At 37.1% G+C, this 20053-nt stretch overlaps 1 protein-coding gene across 9 annotated transcripts in view; it reads left to right on the top strand.

The window, feature by feature from the left end:
- The window catches only part of LOC106874041 (1-phosphatidylinositol 4,5-bisphosphate phosphodiesterase gamma-1), a 145438-nt gene that overhangs the window by 83526 nt on the left and 41859 nt on the right, over positions 1 to 20053 (top strand). For all 9 annotated transcript variants that reach the window (XM_089364652.1, XM_089364650.1, XM_052974028.2 and 6 more), the window contains exons 6-18: positions 3845 to 3925; positions 5160 to 5209; positions 8402 to 8450; positions 10393 to 10494; positions 11938 to 12053; positions 12425 to 12510; positions 13005 to 13125; positions 14161 to 14246; positions 14398 to 14480; positions 14938 to 14989; positions 17699 to 17769; positions 18040 to 18156; positions 19147 to 19316. In XM_089364652.1, coding sequence (XP_089220778.1) covers positions 3845 to 3925; positions 5160 to 5209; positions 8402 to 8450; positions 10393 to 10494; positions 11938 to 12053; positions 12425 to 12510; positions 13005 to 13125; positions 14161 to 14246; positions 14398 to 14480; positions 14938 to 14989; positions 17699 to 17769; positions 18040 to 18156; positions 19147 to 19316 — 1184 coding nt within the window. The remainder of the gene's footprint in view (positions 1 to 3844; positions 3926 to 5159; positions 5210 to 8401; positions 8451 to 10392; positions 10495 to 11937; positions 12054 to 12424; positions 12511 to 13004; positions 13126 to 14160; positions 14247 to 14397; positions 14481 to 14937; positions 14990 to 17698; positions 17770 to 18039; positions 18157 to 19146; positions 19317 to 20053) is intronic.

The following is a 20053-nucleotide window of genomic DNA, read 5'->3' as shown; positions in this document are numbered from 1 at the left end:
TGTTTTTAAATGGGTTATAAACACTTTCCACGCTGCAATTGTTTTCGTTCCATCACACGATCTTAGATCAGGTCGCTTGCTATGCAGGTACATCTCCATAATTATTATTATTGTAAAAATGTGACTTCCTATTTTATTACTTATTATTATATCATTATGTACCTGTAAGTGTAGACTTCACAAAACATTGTTTTTAATAGATGCAGCTGCGTTATTTTCCCAAAACTGCATTGCATGTTTTGCAGATATCATTCTTTGAAGCAATGCACCAAACAACTGCGAGCGAAAAAAATGTCTTCTAAAACTTATTTTGTTGTTGGTGTTTCACCTTTGTGTTAATATATAGAGGTAAACATTATCTCTGCTCAATCCAGCAAGATAAAACCATTGTTCAAAAGAAATTATTCATCTCGATGTAAGCAACCTTTCTGAAAGCTATTTATGTCAGACATTCAAAGAATACCTTTTTTTATTTTTTTTTTTTTATATTGTTTTGGGTTTTTGTCGAGTCATCATGAATATGTGATTTTATTTGTATTAAGTCTGAGAAAGAGGGCAATGCTCATAATCTGTGGTTCGTGAAGGCCCTCTTTGATGTGTAAGATCAATGTTGTAAGGGGAAACATAAGCATTTAGAAAGTTTCTGATGAAATTTAATTCTGGAAAGGAAATAGTTGAGTGAAATGTTTAAAATAGTGTATGGCATGGTTGGAAAGGTGGGAGGTTGTTGTTACTGTCTAATCCTGATCAGCCCTAATCGAACAGACCTTTGATGAAAAGTATTTCAGCTTTGATCCTCTCCCCTTTTTCATTATCCTCATCATCTAATGTTTTTCCAATCCTTGCATGGGTCAGACGGATTTTCTGTCTGGATGCCCTTTCTATCACTAACCCTCACCTGTTTCCAAATAAGGTAATATTTCTCCTATGGCCAAACCTGTTTTCCACAGAATTGAACAATGTCACTTGTATGATGGTGATGCTTATTTATAACCATTCAACCATCACACGATGCCAAGACACACGTGTGTGCATACACACACACACACACACACACACACACACGCACATGGTGTGATTTGAGGGAAATTTGGCTGCAGTCTGACTGACCACATAAATGCTCCTTTATGTCTTGAGGTAGAGAGATTCTTTTCAGCTGAGCAGGAGCTATTCTTGTTGAAAGGACAGCAGGGAAGAGATTCTATGTTGACCAGAGAAATTTTGCCAGTCACTTAGATGACCATGTTGTCTTTTCTTCTTTTTTAAGTGTATAGATTTCTTAAATACTCTTCTTCCATCACAATCACTGGAATCTCTTCTAAGATCTTCATAGGTCTCACATTTCAAGTTGCACAGCTAATCCTGTGTCTGGTGAGCTTGTTGATTATGGATGTGCAGTTTAAATCTCTTATTAAACTGTTTACTATACCTCAGTAACTCTTGAGTATGGTGGTCACTTGACCTGCTAAAAATGGCTACCAAAACACCCGCAAATAATACCGTGGTATCCTAAAATAGCAGGATACATTGAATAATGTAATTTTAAATGCACTGTCTGTAATACAGCTGTAATGCCTTAGTCCTCATTTCTGCTCAAGTGCAGCTGAATTAAATAGCACCATCACCAGCATCGCCTTCCTGGCACTTGTGCCGGTGGCATGTGAAAAAACATTTGAGCGAGGTTGTTGCCAGTGCCGCTGGAGTGGCTCCTGTGCAGGTGGTATGTAAAATACACCATTTTGAGCGTGGTCGTTGCCAGTACCACCTAACTGGCTTTTGTGCAGGTGGCACGTAAAAGCACCCACTACACTCTCGGAGTGGTTGGTGTTAGGAAGGGCATCCAGCTGTAGAAACTCTGCCAGATCAGATTGGAGCCTGGTGTAGCCATCTGGTTCACCAGTCCTCAGTCAAATCGTCCAACACATGCTAGCATGGAAGGCGGATGTTAAACTATGATGATGATGATGACCACCACCAACAAGACTATTAGAATTGCTGGTGTCTAAGTTATCCATCCAGAGTTGCTGGTGTCTAATTTATCCAATCAAACTTGCTGGTGTCTTACTTATCCCATCAGACTTGCTGGTGTCTAACTTACACAATCAAACTTGCTGGTGTCTAATTTATCCAATCAGACTTGCTGGTGTCTTACTTATCCCATCAGACTTGCTGGTGTCTAACTTATACAATCAAGATAACTCACCATTACTCCAACCAAATAATGTGGTTTTCTAATTAGAAATATCTGGGATGGTTGTATCTGTCAAAATAGAAATTTCAAGCCACACAATGATGACTCTCTGGTTGAAAAGAGAAGCTTCTCTAATTATTTGTATTGTACTTTCCAAATTCTTTTTTTTTTTTTTACTAATGTGATTTAATATTTCATGGTTGGGTAATTCAATTTATTTTATTAGAAAGATCTCATCAGTGCCACAACCAGGTTTATGACCCACTTCTGGTTCTTGATTGATGCCATTTCAAGTATATTTTGTTGATAAAATATGAACTTGTGAAAAGTGAAGAGGCATGCCCTAACGCAGTGGTTCCCAACAATGGTTCCCAATCCTTTTATTTAAATGAGATTTCCCATGGACCTCTTTTAATATGCTTATCCATATATATATATATATATATATATATATATATATATATATATATATATATATATGAAATTTTGAATTTAGTTCACAGACCCCTAGTACTACCTTTCTGGACCACCAGGGGCCCACGGACACCAAGTTGAGAACCACTGGCCTAGTGGTTAAAGTGTTGGGTTTGTGATCGTAAAGCCACAGGTTCAGTTCTTAGACCAGGCAGCATGTTGTGTCCTTAAGTAAGGCACTTTATTTCACATTCTTGTGTAGTCAATTGTAAATGAATACCACCCTCATGGTGGTGTAGCCCTTTCTGCCTTCAGCTGTCATATCTATGATGCTCCACCGGGTCAAGAGTAGGAAGCCAACAAGGTGTCATAGGGAAATATTACAACATCATCATCATCATCATCATCATCATCATCATTTGATATCCATTTCCCCCATACTTGAAATGAATGAAGGTTGGTAACATGAAGAGCATCCAGCCATAGACAATTTGTCTCAGTAAACTCCATCTGATTCAATGGAAAATGTAGTATGTTTATTTTCCCTAAACTTTATTATATTGTAGCTTTTTCATGCCAGCCTCCAAACAGGCATTTGTACTGGAACTTGTGCAGATAAGACATATTTGGAGAGGTGGTGGGCAGCCTTTACTCACCTTGTTGTGTCTACATGATTGGGTCATGAGAGTTTTTCTAAAAGTCAACAGTGTCATCTGTTGGTCCTAATAGGCTGCTGCTGTTTGGTCTGAGGCTGCTGCTGCAGAAGAGTTCTGCTGAGAACAGATTGTAAGGGAAGCCACCTTCTTGTTTAATCAGAAAGTTAAAGATTCCATCCAAACAAAGAAGGAAACCAGTCTTAGGTTTTGTGCATGCGATACCCTGAGGCAGAAAGAGTTGCAGCAGAGACTGTAAGAACGTCCAAGTCCATGAGTGGACTTTGTGGTTAAGCTGGACTCTGACTTTAGATTAACCAATGAAGTATTTTGGTAGACAATCCTTTGGCCCAAGGCTATGATAGAAAACCAGGTTCTGTACAGTGAGATTGGATTGATGACCCCACAGTGAACTTCTTTACCACACAGATCTGTCTGCCTTTGTCCATGTCCATGAGATAAGACACCATTTTGTTATTGAAGCAAGTGTTGTAAAATGTATGGTGAGCAGTTGTGTATGTGTGTGGCATTCTATGTAAAAAAGTAATTATTTTTTCTAAATGTTTGTCTTTTCCCTTTATTTCAGGAAGTCGATAAAAATGGTACTTGTTCTATAGGATTTGAAGAATTTGCAGCCCTGTTCCGTAACTTAATTCATGTGCCATCTGTAAGTCTTCTTCTGTTTTATCTGCTACATCTGGTACATCTGCCACATCTCTATAGTTTTAGGCTGCTGCCGAAATTCCATCCTACACCTTGACTGACCTCTCTCATCAGTAAATCCCATGTTTCTGTGATGTCTACAGCATCTTCCATTCTACTACTGCCTCTGGTTGTATTATGTAGAGATAGATACTGCCAGAGGGTTGCTGAGGCTCAGACTTAACGTTAAACACACACAGGATAAATTTCTCTCTTTGTATATGTAATTCTAAAGTGTTTATCATTCATGGATATCTATAACTTCTTCTTTTATATTCCTTTTGTTATTTCCTGCAGACTTTGGGCAAAAGCCCATTAATCCAGCCAACTTAAAACGGTGGAAGCTCTTTTGTCTTGTTAGGGACAAAGTAATACTACTAGGGCTGGCATTTCTATAAAATGCACCCAATACACTCTGTCAAGTTGTTGGCAGATAATCAGAGACAACATAAGGTGAAGAAGACTTTCTATTCTTTTCTTCTCATGACTTGACAACCTCTCTAGTGCTGGTGCCATGGTAAGATGTACTCTGTACAATCTGTGAAGTAGTTGATGTTAGGAAGAGCATCCAGCTGTTGTAACCGGGTCAAAAAGTAGAATCTACAAGCAAGATATGGTCTCCCTAACTATCTTGGAGGACAGCAAATACAAATTGGCCTCGATCATGGGAAGAAAATGTAAAACATAGACAATGAGAGATAAGCAGAGAGTTTTGGTGGTGTCCCTTTGCCTGCTAACAAGAATCTCAAATTAATTTGTCGCTCTACAATCCAAGGGTACTTTTTGAGTTGGCTGGTTATGCGACACTGGTGTAGGTTACAGCTACGATCTCACTTTATGACAGGCTTTTTTCAGTTTCCATCTACCAAATCCACTCACAAGGCTTTGGTGAGCCTGAGACTATAGTAGAAGACACTTGCTCAAGGTGCCATGCAGTGGGACTGAACTCAGAACTATATGGTCAGGAAGCGAGCTTCTTAACCACACAGTCATACCTGTGCTTAATTGAGAATGTGTTTTTTGCAAGTATCTTTTAGTGCATCATACCTTGTCTTGCAAAAGGAGTATAATCTGGGTAATTAGTGTACATTAAAGCTAATGACAGAAACTAGATTAAACTATTTCACTGTAGCTTTTGATAAACTATTGTATTTTTTATTATTATATATATATGTGTGTGTGTTTTATTGTTCTTTCAGATTATCACAGAAAGGTTCTCCAATTATTTTGAATTCAGTGGCAATATTAGGTAAACATTGATCTGTTTTGCATCCATTTCCATTATTTTACAAAACTATATCAAGACAGGTGCTTATTTTGCTTCATTCTTTGATGAAACTTTGAATTGGTTTCATGCCCTAGTGAAGGGCATTTGAAAAACTGAGTCACTTACAGGTGGGCTAATAATGTGAAAAAACTGCTTTTGTGTAGCTCAAAGCTCAGCTAAATCCTTCAAATCTCAAACAATTAATAAAAAAATAACAGCATATTTTTTAAAGAACTGAAGCTTTACTCCTATACAATCCTGTTCCATTGTAGTCTGTTCAACTGGATTAATGGGCAAGTCATGCAGACCTTTTATCTACAATGAATTTCACTTTGTGTGTGTGTGTGTATGTGTGTTATGAATAAAGTTAAATTCACTGAAACGTATACAGAGGAGTGCTGAAAAGTTCCTGTCTTTAAGAGTATCACAAAAGGTTTGGGTGGAGGCCCAACTTTTCAAGTCCTCTTACAGGGTTTAGGAAAATGGAAGGACCACAGCAATAGGTGTGTGAATATGTTGACTGAAATCCTGATTAACTGATCCTCCTGTATTTTCTTGTAGCTAAAGCCAGGAACTTTCCAACACCTCCTCATGTATCTGTATATTATCATTATTTTAGGGTTCACTTTTCCATGCTTGCATGGGTCAAACAGAATTTGGAAAATTACTATTTTTAAATCTCACAACGAGAGATATTCAGCAACAGAATTTGTTGAAGCAAATTTTCTATGGCTGGGTGCCTTTCCTGTCACTAACCCCCACATGTTTCCAAGTAAGGCATTATTTGAATTCCCCCATCCTCCATCATGGCCAAACAATGTTTTCACACAAAGTTCAAAATGAGTGACATTCATTTACAGCAATCATGTGATGTCAAGTCAAGGAGAGACAAGCGCTCACATACGTATACTCAAACACACACACACATCCACGCACGCACTGACATATGCTCATACAATGAGACAGGTAGAGGAGGGTGCGCAAAAGTTATGCCCTATTTATTTATTTTCATGAGCTGAGAATTAAACAAATGTGTGTGTGCGCGTGTGTGTATATATATGTGCAATTACGAAAAAAGACAAAGAATAATATAGCATTATAGACAGCCACTGAACACATTGGATAGATTAGGCATAGGTACACATGTACAGATGTATATATATATATATATATATATATATATATATATATATATATATATATATAATAATAATAATATTAGGGACAAAATCCAAAATTACAGGTAAAAAACTCAATTAAAATCAATTTATAAAAAATTAAAATTAAATTGAGCCTTATAGATAAAGTATATATAAAATATATAGTTTTAGGGAAAATAACCAATTTTCAAGAACTCATCGATGAAAATCCACTATCACATATAGAAAAATTAATAATTAAAAGCACAATAAATGAGTATAATATAAAGTAAAGTAAATATCATAAGATAAATATAATAAAAAGATTACACGTACACGTGTTCTTGAAAATTGGTTATTTTCCCTAAAACTATATATATATATATATATGTGTGTGTGTGCGTATTTATATAATTATGCCTGTATTTATATACATTTATTCTTTGTCTTGCCTTTCTCTCTCTCTCTCTCTCTCTCTGTATATATATATATATGTGTGTGTTGAGAGAAACAGACTCACATACACATATATATGCATGTACATAGATATATGTATATATACATACTTATATATATATATATATATATATATATATAGATATATATATATATATATAAAATGTTTTGTTTTATGTTCAGTGATAGGAAAAACAATTTCTCATTAATGTGATCGGTTACTCTATACTTTTGTAGAGTCCAATGATAGCTTAATTGGCCGAAACTTCAAAGTCACTATCAACAACATTCTTGCATAAGAATAATACACACACACACAAACACATGGCCTAGTGGTTAAAGTGTTGCAGTCACAATCCACCAATCATGGTTTCAATTCCTAGGCTGGGTGGTATATTGTGTTCTTGACCAAAACTCTTCAACTTGTGTTGCTCTGCGATCACGTCGACACCTGACGCATGGCACACTGTGACACCTGTTTAGGCAACGTTGATTTGATGGAGGGAAAGGGCTAATGTACAGCACAGACATTATAGATCACCAGAGACAAATAATTTGTGCAGGTCGTTCAACAAAATCTCAACATTTGTTGTCTTTGACAGGAGAATCCATCACATATATAGCATAACCATATATATATATATATATATATATATATATATATATATATATATATATATATATATATACTTTTTTACTTGTTTCAGTCATTTGACTGTGGCCATGCTGGAACACCGCCTTTAGTCGAGCAAATCGGCCCTAGTACTTATTCTATCGGTTTCTTTTGCTGAACCGCTACGTTACGGGGACGTAAACACACCACTAACAGTTGTCAAGTGATGTTGGGTGGGGGGACAAACACAGACACACAAACATATATACACACATGGGCTTCTGTCAGTTACCATCTACCAAATCCACTCACAAGGCTTTGGTCGGCCTGAGGGTATAGTAGAAGACACTTGCCCAAGGTGCCACACAGTGGGACTGAACCCAGAACCATGTGGTTGGTAAGCCAGCTACTTACCACTCAGTCACTTCTGCACATCAGACACATATATATAAATCAAAAGCAGATCAAGATTGAAATGAAAAAGGAAATTGTAGTTGTGGCTGATGTCAGTGCCGCCTGACTGGCTCCTGTGCTGGTGGCATGTAAAAAGCAGCATCAAAACATGGTCGATACCAGTGCCACCTGACTGGCTCTCGTGCCAGTGGAACATAAAAAGCACCCACTACACTCTGAAAGTGGTTAGGAAAGGCATCTAGCTGTTGAAACCATGCCAGATCAGATTGGAGCCTGGTACAGCCTACTGGCTTGCCATTCCCCAGTCAAACCGTTCAACCCATGCCAGCATGGAAAATAGACATTAAACAATGATTTTATGTATATACATATATATATATATATATATATATACATATACATATATATATACATATATATATCTATATATATATATATATATATACACATATACATATACATATACACACACACACACGCACGCAATGATGCTCACACATACACACAATGTCTCACATTTACTTACTTTTGGCTTCTCTGTTCTTATTTCAGGACCATGTCACCTGAAAATTTTCAACTATTTTTGCTACAAGAACAAAGAGTAAGTATTTCTACAAAGGTTTCTATGAATAAAAAACAAAGAGAGTTGTCAGTTTTAAATGGATTAATTCTGTGTGCGTCTGATGCCATTCTTCTATTCTTTCATTCTTCTACTTGCTTCTGTCATTTGACTGCGGCCATGCTGGAGCACTGCCTTTAGTCGAACAAATCGACCCCTGGACTTACTCTTTGTAAGCCTAGCACTTATTCTATCAATCTCTTTTGCCGAACTGCTATGTTATGGGGACTTAAACACACCAACATCGGCTGTCAAACACACACACACACACACACACACACACACACACACACACACACACACACACACACACACACACAAATAAAAGAATGGTATTATTTCTAAAAACAATAACATTTGTGGCCGTGTGCATATAGCCTAGTATATATTTATGTATACTAGGGTACAACATGAGCACCTGCTTCGCTAAAAATACTTCTAAGCACCTGCTTCGCTAAAAATACTTCTAAGCCCCAGAAGAATCACTAAATTAAAGCTGGCATGATTGAAAACAAATTTTAATGAACAAGAATAGCATCTTACCTCCGCCAAGGATGTAGAAGGAATGTCAGTTCATTTGATATCATGATTTTGAAGTTAGTGCCTAAGGTGCCCGATTCTCCTCAGTCAAATCGGCCAGGGACAGCTACTAGAATTCGCTACCATCATGCCTGTAAATTCGTTTGAGTGGTTGAACACCACTGAAACAAACAAACCATGTGAAATGATTCATAGATGTAAAAGAACGATATTATTTCTAAAAATAATGACATTAATGGCTGCGAGCATACAGCCGTATAGGCAAATTAATATTTATATAATATATTTATATATACTTGGGTACTACATGAGCACCAGCTTTGCTAAAAATAGAGGTCAAAATACTTCTAAGCCATGACGTTCTAAGAACTGGACGTCTTCTATCCCTCACTTCTATCTTGCCTCTTTTCAAAGAAAATATTTCTCCCAGCATTCACTATTTTCCTCTTATTCTCGTTTAACGACCCTCCATGTTTGTTTTCGTTCGGTTTCCTTGTATGTCCCCACTATCCTGGTTTTGTTCCCAAATTTGATCCTCCATATATCCCAAATTCTATTTTGGAATTTATGGGAGTAACTGTCTTCGAAGACTCATATTGTCATTGAATGCTCGAGATGAGGAGTAGATAGACAGCTGACAACTGATGAAGGGTCATTCTTTGTGTTACTTATCCTGTTCTCCATTTTTTCTCTCGTTTGCGTATTTAACTCGTTTGTTTTCGTACTTCATGTTGTTTACACAGTTGGTGACATCCTGTACCCATATATATATATATATATATATATATATATATATATATATACATACACATACACACACACACACACGACAGGCTTCTTTCAGTTTCCATCTACTTACCAAAATGAAATATGGTGACTTCTAGGTTTATTTTTGTTAACTAATTGATGCTAAATTGGTAGAATTGTTGGAACATCAGACAAAATACCTTGTGTTGTTCAATCCAGGTTGTTACATTCTGAATTCAAATCCCATTCAAGGAATTTTTATTGTTTTCCTTCTGGGGTTAATAAATAATCTACTAGTCAGGACTATTGGAATTGGAATGGCGAGTAGGATACCTTGAGGTCCTTTGCTTTCTAAATTCAGATCCCTCCATGGCCTTCTTGGATGGTTGATTTAATCTCTTGATTAGCAAACAGAAGTTCCTGGTCTTTGGGTAACTTTAGCAAAGCATTCTAGCCAGGTTGTTGGGTTGAAGACAACTTTGTTCCTTCTGGCATTGTTGCAGGCCCCCACAAAGAGTGTTCAATACTGACCTTTCCTCCAGACTAAGTTTAGTGTAAAAATACATATTAACTTTTGATTGATTTTATTTTCGTTTCAACTTTTTAAAAAAACTTTATTTTTTAAACTTATTTTCAGGATTCAAGTGCCAATGATATCAATGTTGTGAAAGACATCATGAAAACTCACCTGGACGATGCAGTGAGAGCAGCTGCTGAGCCTTATTTTACTGAACAAGAGGTTAGTTGTGGAGTTTGCATGTAGAAATGCACAACACTGTGGTGACATAGCCAGGCATAAAGAAACAAAACATAAACAACATTGATGCACACACACAATGAGATCTCAAGGTGCCAACCATACAGTGGGGATCAAACATGGAACCACATAATTGTAAAATAAACTTCATGTCCACATATTGAAACCTTATATATATATATATATATATCAGGTCATCCCATAAGTTCTGTCCAATTTTACCTTTTTTAAAATTGAATGAAATTTAATAGTATTTTAGAATGTCTAATGGAATTAAAAATTATTTTTATGCATTTGTGTACATATAAACTAATTAAATATTATTTTACAGAATGATAGAATTAAAATTTCTTTGATTAAAACCCTTTCTAACATGGAAGTATCCAAATAATATTTGAGGTACATAATGCTTTATGAGTACAAAAAAGGAAACTCTGCAGCCGAAGCGACTCAAAACATACACTCCTTTTATGGGAAAGAATGCTTGAATGAAAGAACTTGCAGAAGATGGTTTGCAAATTTCAGAAGTGGAGATTTCAGCTTTGAAGATAAAGATCGAACAGGACGTCCAGTTGAATTTGGTGATAAGCTCCTTGAGGCATTACTTGATGAAAATCCTGCATTATCAGTTGAAGAATTGGCAATAAAGCTTAGTTCAAACCATACAACTGTTCATTGTCATCTTCAACAACTTGGAAAGGTTCCTAAACTTGGAAAATGGGTGCCTCATGAATTGTCTGAAAGCAACTGCAAATCCCAAGTTGACATCTGCTCTTCTCTCCATTCTCGCAAACTCATTTCACCCTTTTTGGATAGTCTTGTGAGTGGTAATGAAAAATGGATCTTCTATCGAAATGTTAAACAGCGTAAACAGTGACTTGGAAAAAGGGAAAAAGCTCAACCACAACCAAGAAGGGAACTTCATGAGAAAAATGTTCTTCTGTCTATCTGGTGGGATTGCAAAGCAGTAATTCACTTTGAAATTGTTACCACTTAATGCAACAGTCAATGCTTAATTGTCAGCAATTAGATCATTTGAACCAAGCTTTGAAGAAGAAAAGACCCGCTTTAGTGAATTGAAAAGGAAAGATGTTTCATCAGGACAATGCGTGACCCCACACTGCAAAGATCACAGCACAGAAGATCAAAGAGCTTCTTTGAGAAAAAATTCCTCACCCACCTTATTCTTCCGACCTTGCTCCTTCAGACTACCATTCCTAGAGAATGTTTGTAAAGTGAAAACTCGTAAACAGAAAATAAAACTCTTAAAAACTCGTAAAGTGAGGTATTACTGTATATATATATATATATATATATCATATCATCATCATCATCGTTTAACGTCCGCTTTCCATGCTAGCATGGGTTACACACACTTGCCACACTCGCATTTAATTTATTTTATTGTACTTGTTTTCTTTACAGTTTGAAGATTATTTATTTTCTAAACCAAATCAAGTTTGGGACACAAAATATGACAAAGTGACGCAAGACATGAACCACCCTTTGTCTCACTATTGGATTGCTTCTTCTCATAACACGTAAGTACACTTTGATGCTTCTCTTTGACGACTGCCTTTCTGTGCATTGATATATGCACTTCTCTACTTGTATACGAATGTGTTTGTTAAAAGCACCTCTGCTGGTGTCGTGCATAGAGCTCCCACTCTGGCGCCACATAAAAGGCTTCTGTGCTGGTGCCATGTAAAAAGCCCCCCCAGCTCCACCCTGTAAAGTGGTTAATGTTAGGAAGGGCATCTAGCCGTTGAAACCGAAGCAGACAATTGGAACTTGGTTCTTTTCTTACCCTTACCAATTCCAACCCATTGCAGCATAGAAAACAGATGTTAAATGATGATGATGATGGATTTAACTGTTGTTGATGCTAATGATGTTGTTGTTGTTGTTACAGTTATTTAACCGGTTGTCAATTAAGGAGTGATTCATCTGTGGAAGCCTATGCCCGGTGCTTGAGAATGGGTTGTCGGTGTATTGAATGTAAGTAATGTTATTCTGTATTAATCCTCTTATACCTTGTTGTTGTTTATCCCCAAATCCATTCTGATCAAGAAAAAAACCCTTTGACCACAGCTGTTCTGGCCATAACTAATTCCATGTTTTTTTCTTGTAGCTTCAGTGTATTGAGCACCACTTAACGCATTGAACTCCCTGTTTTAAAGCTGATAGTGTGGTTTCAGTGAGATTTGGCTGCTATTTCTAGCAAGTTAATTAACCATGTAGAAGTTCCTTTTTAGGATGGACTGAAAGAGTCTGACATGACTGATCTCATTAAATACAAACAGCATTTATTACAAACATTATTCAACTTCTCTCACAACTAATCTCCTACCATCATTTCACCCAGCTCCCTAACGCACCTTAGCTCAGTTCCCTACTGATGCTAGCCCTGCTCGCTTATTTGTATGTTGGTCTTGTTCCATACTGTATGTATTGAATGTTGAAGCTGATATTCGTTTTTCTTCATCTTCCAGTGGATTGTTGGGATGGCCCTGAAGGTTACCCACACATAACACATGGCCTTACATTAACCAGTAAAATAAAATTCCTTGATGTCCTCAAAACTATTGCTGAGCATGCCTGGGTGACAACAGAGTAAGTAACTTCACTTCTACCATTTACTAATCTGTCTTCAAGTTGTTACTGTTCTTCTTGTTGTTGGCAATGTGTTGTTTAGTCTTGAGTCTGACCTCATCAAAGGTATTTCTACTGTGACCATCCAGCATCATTTTCCAGATATCGTTCATTTAAGACTGGGTGTGATTTGAAGGAAACTCGGCTGTTTTTTCTAGCAGGTTGAGCAACCACATACAGATTCCCTTGTTGACTCAATGTTTGTCGTGTGTTTCTGGTTTATGAAATAAATATGGTGATGGCTGTCAGCTTTGTTGCTGTTTATTGTTGAGGGAGAAAAAGACATCTTTTGTTGCCAGGTGAAGGGATGAAATCTTCTGGTTGTTCCAATATAAGTTCCTTGTTGCAATTCTGGCCAAAATAGCAGAATGTGTTTTATCTCAATTGGATTTCCGATTTGAAACATCTGCAAAGAACATGGCCATGAGGACTAGCCCTTAGGCTAGTTGCAAAAGGGATTTCATGCTACAAAAATAGCTTCTCTGCAGTCACTAGTTGGAATGTATATATATATATATATATATATATATATATTAAATATATATTTTTTTAACCCAAAAATTTGGTAAAAAATATAGTATCTGTTAACTGTGAGTTTTCTGCTAAGATTGTTGAGTCTTTGAATATATATCATTTTATAATATTTTATAATATTTTATGATATGTATTAATCATTCTGGATGTTCTATCGAAATGTACATAGGTCTATTTATTTGTTATTATTGTTATTATTGTTATTGTTGTTGCAATAAAGTATTTTCAACAGATCAATTTTGAGCTCTATTTAAAGTTGATATATATATATGTATATGATGTATATACATACATACACATGTATAGGTATGTATGTATGTGTGTGTGTGTATATATATATATATATATATATATACATGCATATATTATATATGTATACATTGTCAGTAAAGTTATTTCTGTTTATGTATTATTTTATTAACAGTATTATTATTTAAAAAATGTTTTTTTCTTCCATTTCAGTTACCCCCTGATTTTATCAATAGAGAATCACTGTACACTCCCACAACAACGGAAGATGGCAATGGCTTTCAAAGACATGTTCCGGGGTGGGTTATTTAAAGCTTTCTAAGCATCTTCGTCTATTTTTACTTGCCACCATGGATTTTTGCTTATTTCTCTCCAGTTTTAATATCTTTAGACACTATTTGATATTTTACTCTCTGTTTTTGGTTTTTTTTTTTTCGTTTTTTTTTCTAGATGACTTACTTGTTGATTTTATTGACAAAGATGAAACGCAATTACCCTCCCCTAATCAACTACGTAAAAAGATCCTTCTGAAGGTTTGTCAAAATTATTCGTTTCTTTCTTTGTGACAACAATTTCCTTTTAGACGTTTGCATTTACAGTTTTAAAAATATATCTGAGTCGGTGGGTGGGGGAGATAAAGAAAATATGTGTTGAGCTGTACAGTAAACCTCTGATGATAATTATAGATGACACCATACAGTGTATGTTTAAATAAACTTGGTCGTTATTAAGGATTTTGTTCTAATGAAAGGACTTAATAAGTATTTGCAGCCAACTTAGAAAATCGTCATCATCATCATCAATATTCGTGGAATTAATCTCTACTGTCCAACCCATCTCAGCATGGAAAACGGACGTTAAATGATGATGATGATGATGATGATGACTTGGCTATATTGTGTACTTTTATTTTCATGTAGCATGTGTTCTTTCTTCTAACCTTCTGCCAAACTCTATTTTCCAATTTTTTTCTTTTTTTTATATTTTTAGAACAAAAAATTGCAAAAAGGTGCAGAAGAATGTGTAGTTAATGCAGATGATAGTAAGTTGAAATTTTTCATATTCCTTTTAAAGAAATTCTTTCTGATTGTAAAGTGTATTTAGCCGTTATTTTAAATGTTGTTTCTCAGTAGCTTTTTATAGACTACGCTTGTGGTTCTCAACTAACATCCATGTAAGATTTTGTTGTTAAAATTTATAATACACAAAATATCTTAATATTTTTAATACATCTGTCTGGCTTCCATGCTAGTGGCCCGTAAATAGCACCATTATAGCGTAATCGTTACCAGCGTCGCCTTCTAGCACTTGTGCTGGTGGCACGTTTAGAAAATCATTTGAGCAAGGTCATTGCCAGTGCCGCTGGATTGGCTCCCATGCAGGTGGCACGTAAAAAACACTATTTTGAGTGTGGCCGTTGCCAGTACCGTGTGAATGGCCCTCGTGCCGGTGGCGTGTAAAAGCACCCACTACACTCTCGGAGTGGTTGGCGTTAGGAAGGGCATCTGACTGTAGAAACTCTGCCAGATCAGAAATCAGATTGGAGCCTGGTGCAGCCTTCTGGTTTGCCAGTCCTCAGTCAAATCGTCCAACCCATGCTAGCATGGAAAACAGATGTTAAACGATGATGATGATTATTTTTATACATAAAATGGGTGTGGAGGTTCAGGAGAGTCAAATACAAATCAAAGGGACCCCTAGGCAAATAATGGTTGAGAACCATTACACGTTATATGGTCCCTATAAAGTAGTATTTTAATTGTAAATTTTTTTTGTCAATAAAATGACTCTTTTAAATGTCCATTGCTGCTGGGAATAACAACCTGAAAAATCATTATTCCAACTAGAAATTGCAAGCCTCAGCACATTACTGGTGCTGGTAGTATTCTAACTCAACAGATTTTGTTGCCAGTGAGTGAATGCCTTCATGGACAAAAATCAAAAGCAGAGAGTTGTGAATTGCAATCTGCCTTGATAATTAATAATTAATAATATTGGATCTCACGGTGGAACAATAGTTTTTCTGTGACAGCAGTTTTACATTTGCCAGATTGCCATAGCTTGGTCGAAATAATGACTTCACTACTCTACGACCTTTCTAACCTCTTATAAGCCACCAAAAGCTAGAATTCAGATAACAAGACCACCAACGAAACCTATTGTTCTCAACAATATATCTATCCTTCTGGATAGTTTTAAAAACAAGAACCCCCAAGCAAAAATCAGTTAGTCATTTGGTGACGACTCGGTTAGTCACTTGGTGACGACTCGGTTAGTCACTTGGTGACGACTCGGTTAGTCACTTGGTGACGACTCGGTTAGTCACTTGGTGACGACTCGGTTAGTCACTTGGTGACGACTCGGTTAGTCACTTGGTGACGACTCGGTTAGTCACTTGGTGACGACTCGGTTAGTCACTTGGTGACGACTCGGTTAGTCACTTGGTGACGACTCGGTTAGTCACTTGGTGACGACTCGGTTAGTCACTTGGTGACGACTCGGTTAGTCACTTGGTGACGACTCGGTTAGTCACTTGGTGACGACTCGGTTAGTCACTTGGTGACGACTCGGTTAGTCACTTGGTGACGACTCGGTTAGTCACTTGGTGACGACTCGGTTAGTCACTTGGTGACGACTCGGTTAGTCACTTGGTGACGACTCGGTTAGTCACTTGGTGACGACTCGGTTAGTCACTTGGTGACGACTCGGTTAGTCACTTGGTGACGACTCGGTTAGTCACTTGGTGACGACTCGGTTAGTCACTTGGTGACGACTCGGCTAGCCACTTGGTGACGACTCGGCTAGCCACTTGGTGACGACTCGGTTAACCACTTGGTGACGACTCGGTTAACCACTTGGTGACGACTCGGTTAACCACTTGGTGACGACTCGGTTAACCACTTGGTGACGACTCGGTTAACCACTTGGTGACGACTCGGTTAACCACTTGGTGACGACTCGGTTAACCACTTGGTGACGACTCGGTTAACCACTTGGTGACGACTCGGTTAGTCACTTGGTGACGACTCGGTTAGTCACTTGGTGACGACTCGGTTAGTCACTTGGTGACGACTCGGTTAGTCACTTGGTGACAACTCGGTTAGTCACTTGGTGACAACTCGGCTAGCCACTTGGTGACAACTCGGCTAGCCACTTGGTGACAACTCGGCTAGCCACTTGGTGACAACTCATGAGTTGAGAGAGCTGACATCAGTTAGTAAACCCAACCCTTACAATACCATTGATATGAGAAGTTAGTGAAATGAAATAGCATGCAGTACAATCCTCCCCCCCCCCCTCTAGCTTGTATCGTTTGCTGATGTATATCAATGAGGATGGAAGCAAAGACAAGGACAGTTGGGAAAAAATGTTGCTTTACAAATGATATTCCTCAACACATTTGCTTTGCATCAAGTTATAGACACTTCCTTGTCACTGTATCAGAAATATCATCACCCAGTGAGCGCCACATTGGAAATCTGTAATTAACCAAAGATTCTATTGTTTACCATTTCTGATATAAAAAATAATACACAGGTGTAAGTGTGGCCATACAGTTAACGAGCTTGCTTGCCAACCACTTCATTCCAGGTTCAGTCCCACTGCATGTCACTTTGTGCATACTGTTGCCCCAGGCTAACCACAGCCTTGTGACTGGATTTGATACATGGAAACTGAAAGAAGCCCATTGCATGTGTGTGTGTCAATTTACTGATAATATTACTTCCATTTTTTTGTGTTTCACTTGTAGATAACATTGACGCTGATCTGAGTAATTCTGTAAAGAATGGTATCATGTATCTTGAAGATTCCATAGATCATGTAAGTATCTTTATTATGCACGCTGTATATTAGTCTATAATTGTGTGTGTGTGTGTGTGTGTGTGTGTGTGTGTGTGTGTGTGTGTGTGTGTGTGTGTTAAAACAAGATCAATAAAATGAGTACCAGATTATACACTCTTTATGTCAATGTTTGAAGCCAGTAAAAAAAAACTGCAGAATGTATTTCATATTTATTAGAAATTTATGATTGACCATTCTATGTTGAATAAAATGTTCCATCTAGTGACCAAGCTTCTAAATTTTTTTCAGGTTTGGCATCCACATATATTTGTATTAACCACAACCAAATTGCTCTACGCTGAAGATCCATCAGCAGCAGAACAAGATGAAGACCAAGAGGATGAAGAGAACAGTTTATGTGCTGAGGTGAGATGGTTTAATTATATCTGCCAAACGTATCATTCAACTCTCTTTATTGGAATACTAATCAAATTTAGAGATTTTGAAATACAATTTTCGACAATGTAAGGCAGTAATAAAGACAGTGTTAAATTTCTCATATTGGCACAAAATCTCACATTTGTAGGTTACAGTAGATTATCAACAGTGGTTGGCGTTAGGAAGGGCATCCAGCTGTAGAAACCCTGCCAAATCAGATTGGAGCCTGGTGTAGCCACCTGGTCCACCAGTCCTCAACCAAATCGTCCAACCCATGCTAGCATGGAAAGCGGACGTTAAACGATGATGATGATATTACATATGATTGTGAGAAGACATAACAAAAGCATTGTGTATGTGTGTGTGTGTGTGTGTATCCATCTTTCCATCCATCTACCTGCCTACCTTGATAGATAGGGGTAAAGTAACTAGGGGATGATACAAAGGCAAGAGGGTATCATAGAAGGGGGATGAGCAAAAGATGATGACTTTGCTGGTATAAATGGCAGAAAGATCTGGATGAATGTCATATAATCTCATTCTCTGTCATGATTTCCACCTAAAGCACAGTTAATTAAATTTGCATGGGTGACTGAGTATTCCTCAGCACCACATAGTCTCAATCAATATGGTCCATTGTCATCTCCCTGGGAGATCAGTCTACCATTTTGTTCCATATCTTCCACTTCCATAGATTCCTTTGGCTGTTAAGCACTTCCTTATTCTATTTCATGCAGATTAGGTGAATGTTTTTAGGAAATTCTTGCCAATTCTTTGTTGATTTGGAGCATTTCTTTGCACGTATTCCATGAGGTGACTGCGTTTTGTGATATAAGAAAAGAAACATTTGATGAAAATCCCAAATAATGAAAATAATAATAAAATAGAAAATAAAAATACAAGATATAATGACAAAATAAAAACGTTTTCCTGTAATTTTTGTGACCATTTTTTTTCTGCTTTTTTTCACATCAACAGAACTGTTCTAGTGATGAGCTTCACTTTGGTGAAAAATGGTTCCATGGGAAACTGGAAGGTGGGCGGCACCGTGCTGAATGGTTACTACATCAATACAAGTCTTTAGGTGATGGCACATTTCTTGTTCGGGAAAGTGAAACTTTTATCGGAGATTTTTCCCTTTCATTTTTGTAAGTATTTCACTGTTGTATTATCGAGTTGTGCTTGAGAAAAAATTGCAATATTTTTGGAATATTAATCTGTTAATCTCTGCTTTGGAGGCGACTTTTATAATATTACCTTTCTACATTACCTTTCAATTAGTTTGACAATTGCCATTAGTTTGGATCTTGTTGATTACTATATACACAGGGACAGTATACATAACACACACACACGCAAAAACTCTCTTTCTCTCTCTCTTTCTCTTTCTCTTTCTCTCTCTCTTTCTCTCTCTTTCTATCTCTCTCTCTCTCTCTCTCTCGCTCTCTCTGCACATTGCTTTCTGTTATATTTCTCTGGAGTAGTAAATGCAGCTGGTCTTCATTTATTAAAGAAGCTTCCAGGAATGGCTGTGTGATTAAGAAATTTGCTTTGGCATTGGCCTCCGATGTTTGGCAAATCAGACGAGTGCCTGCTTCTATGTCTTCATTTGGTCTCACATTCACACCATCCAATTAACAATGTTTTCGTGCCACTCAAAGAGCATTTCACATAAATAAAAAGTCTGGTGCCATATTGGTTTGTACAATGTCTTGGAGTAAAATAACTTTACTTGAAATAAGTAAGAGTTGACATAACAAGCAAGGATGGTGCTGCCAATGACTTCCAGGAGTGAGATACCAGACAATGACAGACAAAAACCTAAAAGAAATGCTTTGTAGAAGTGAATATTGAAGTAGTTTTAATGTCGAATGGTGTTATCCTA

The sequence above is a fragment of the Octopus bimaculoides genome, chromosome 16 (assembly GCF_046866305.1).
Source record: "Octopus bimaculoides isolate indiv1 chromosome 16, ASM4686630v1, whole genome shotgun sequence".
NCBI classification, from domain to species: Eukaryota; Metazoa; Mollusca; class Cephalopoda; order Octopoda; family Octopodidae; genus Octopus; species Octopus bimaculoides.
This window is presented reverse-complemented; position numbering and strand designations above follow the sequence as displayed.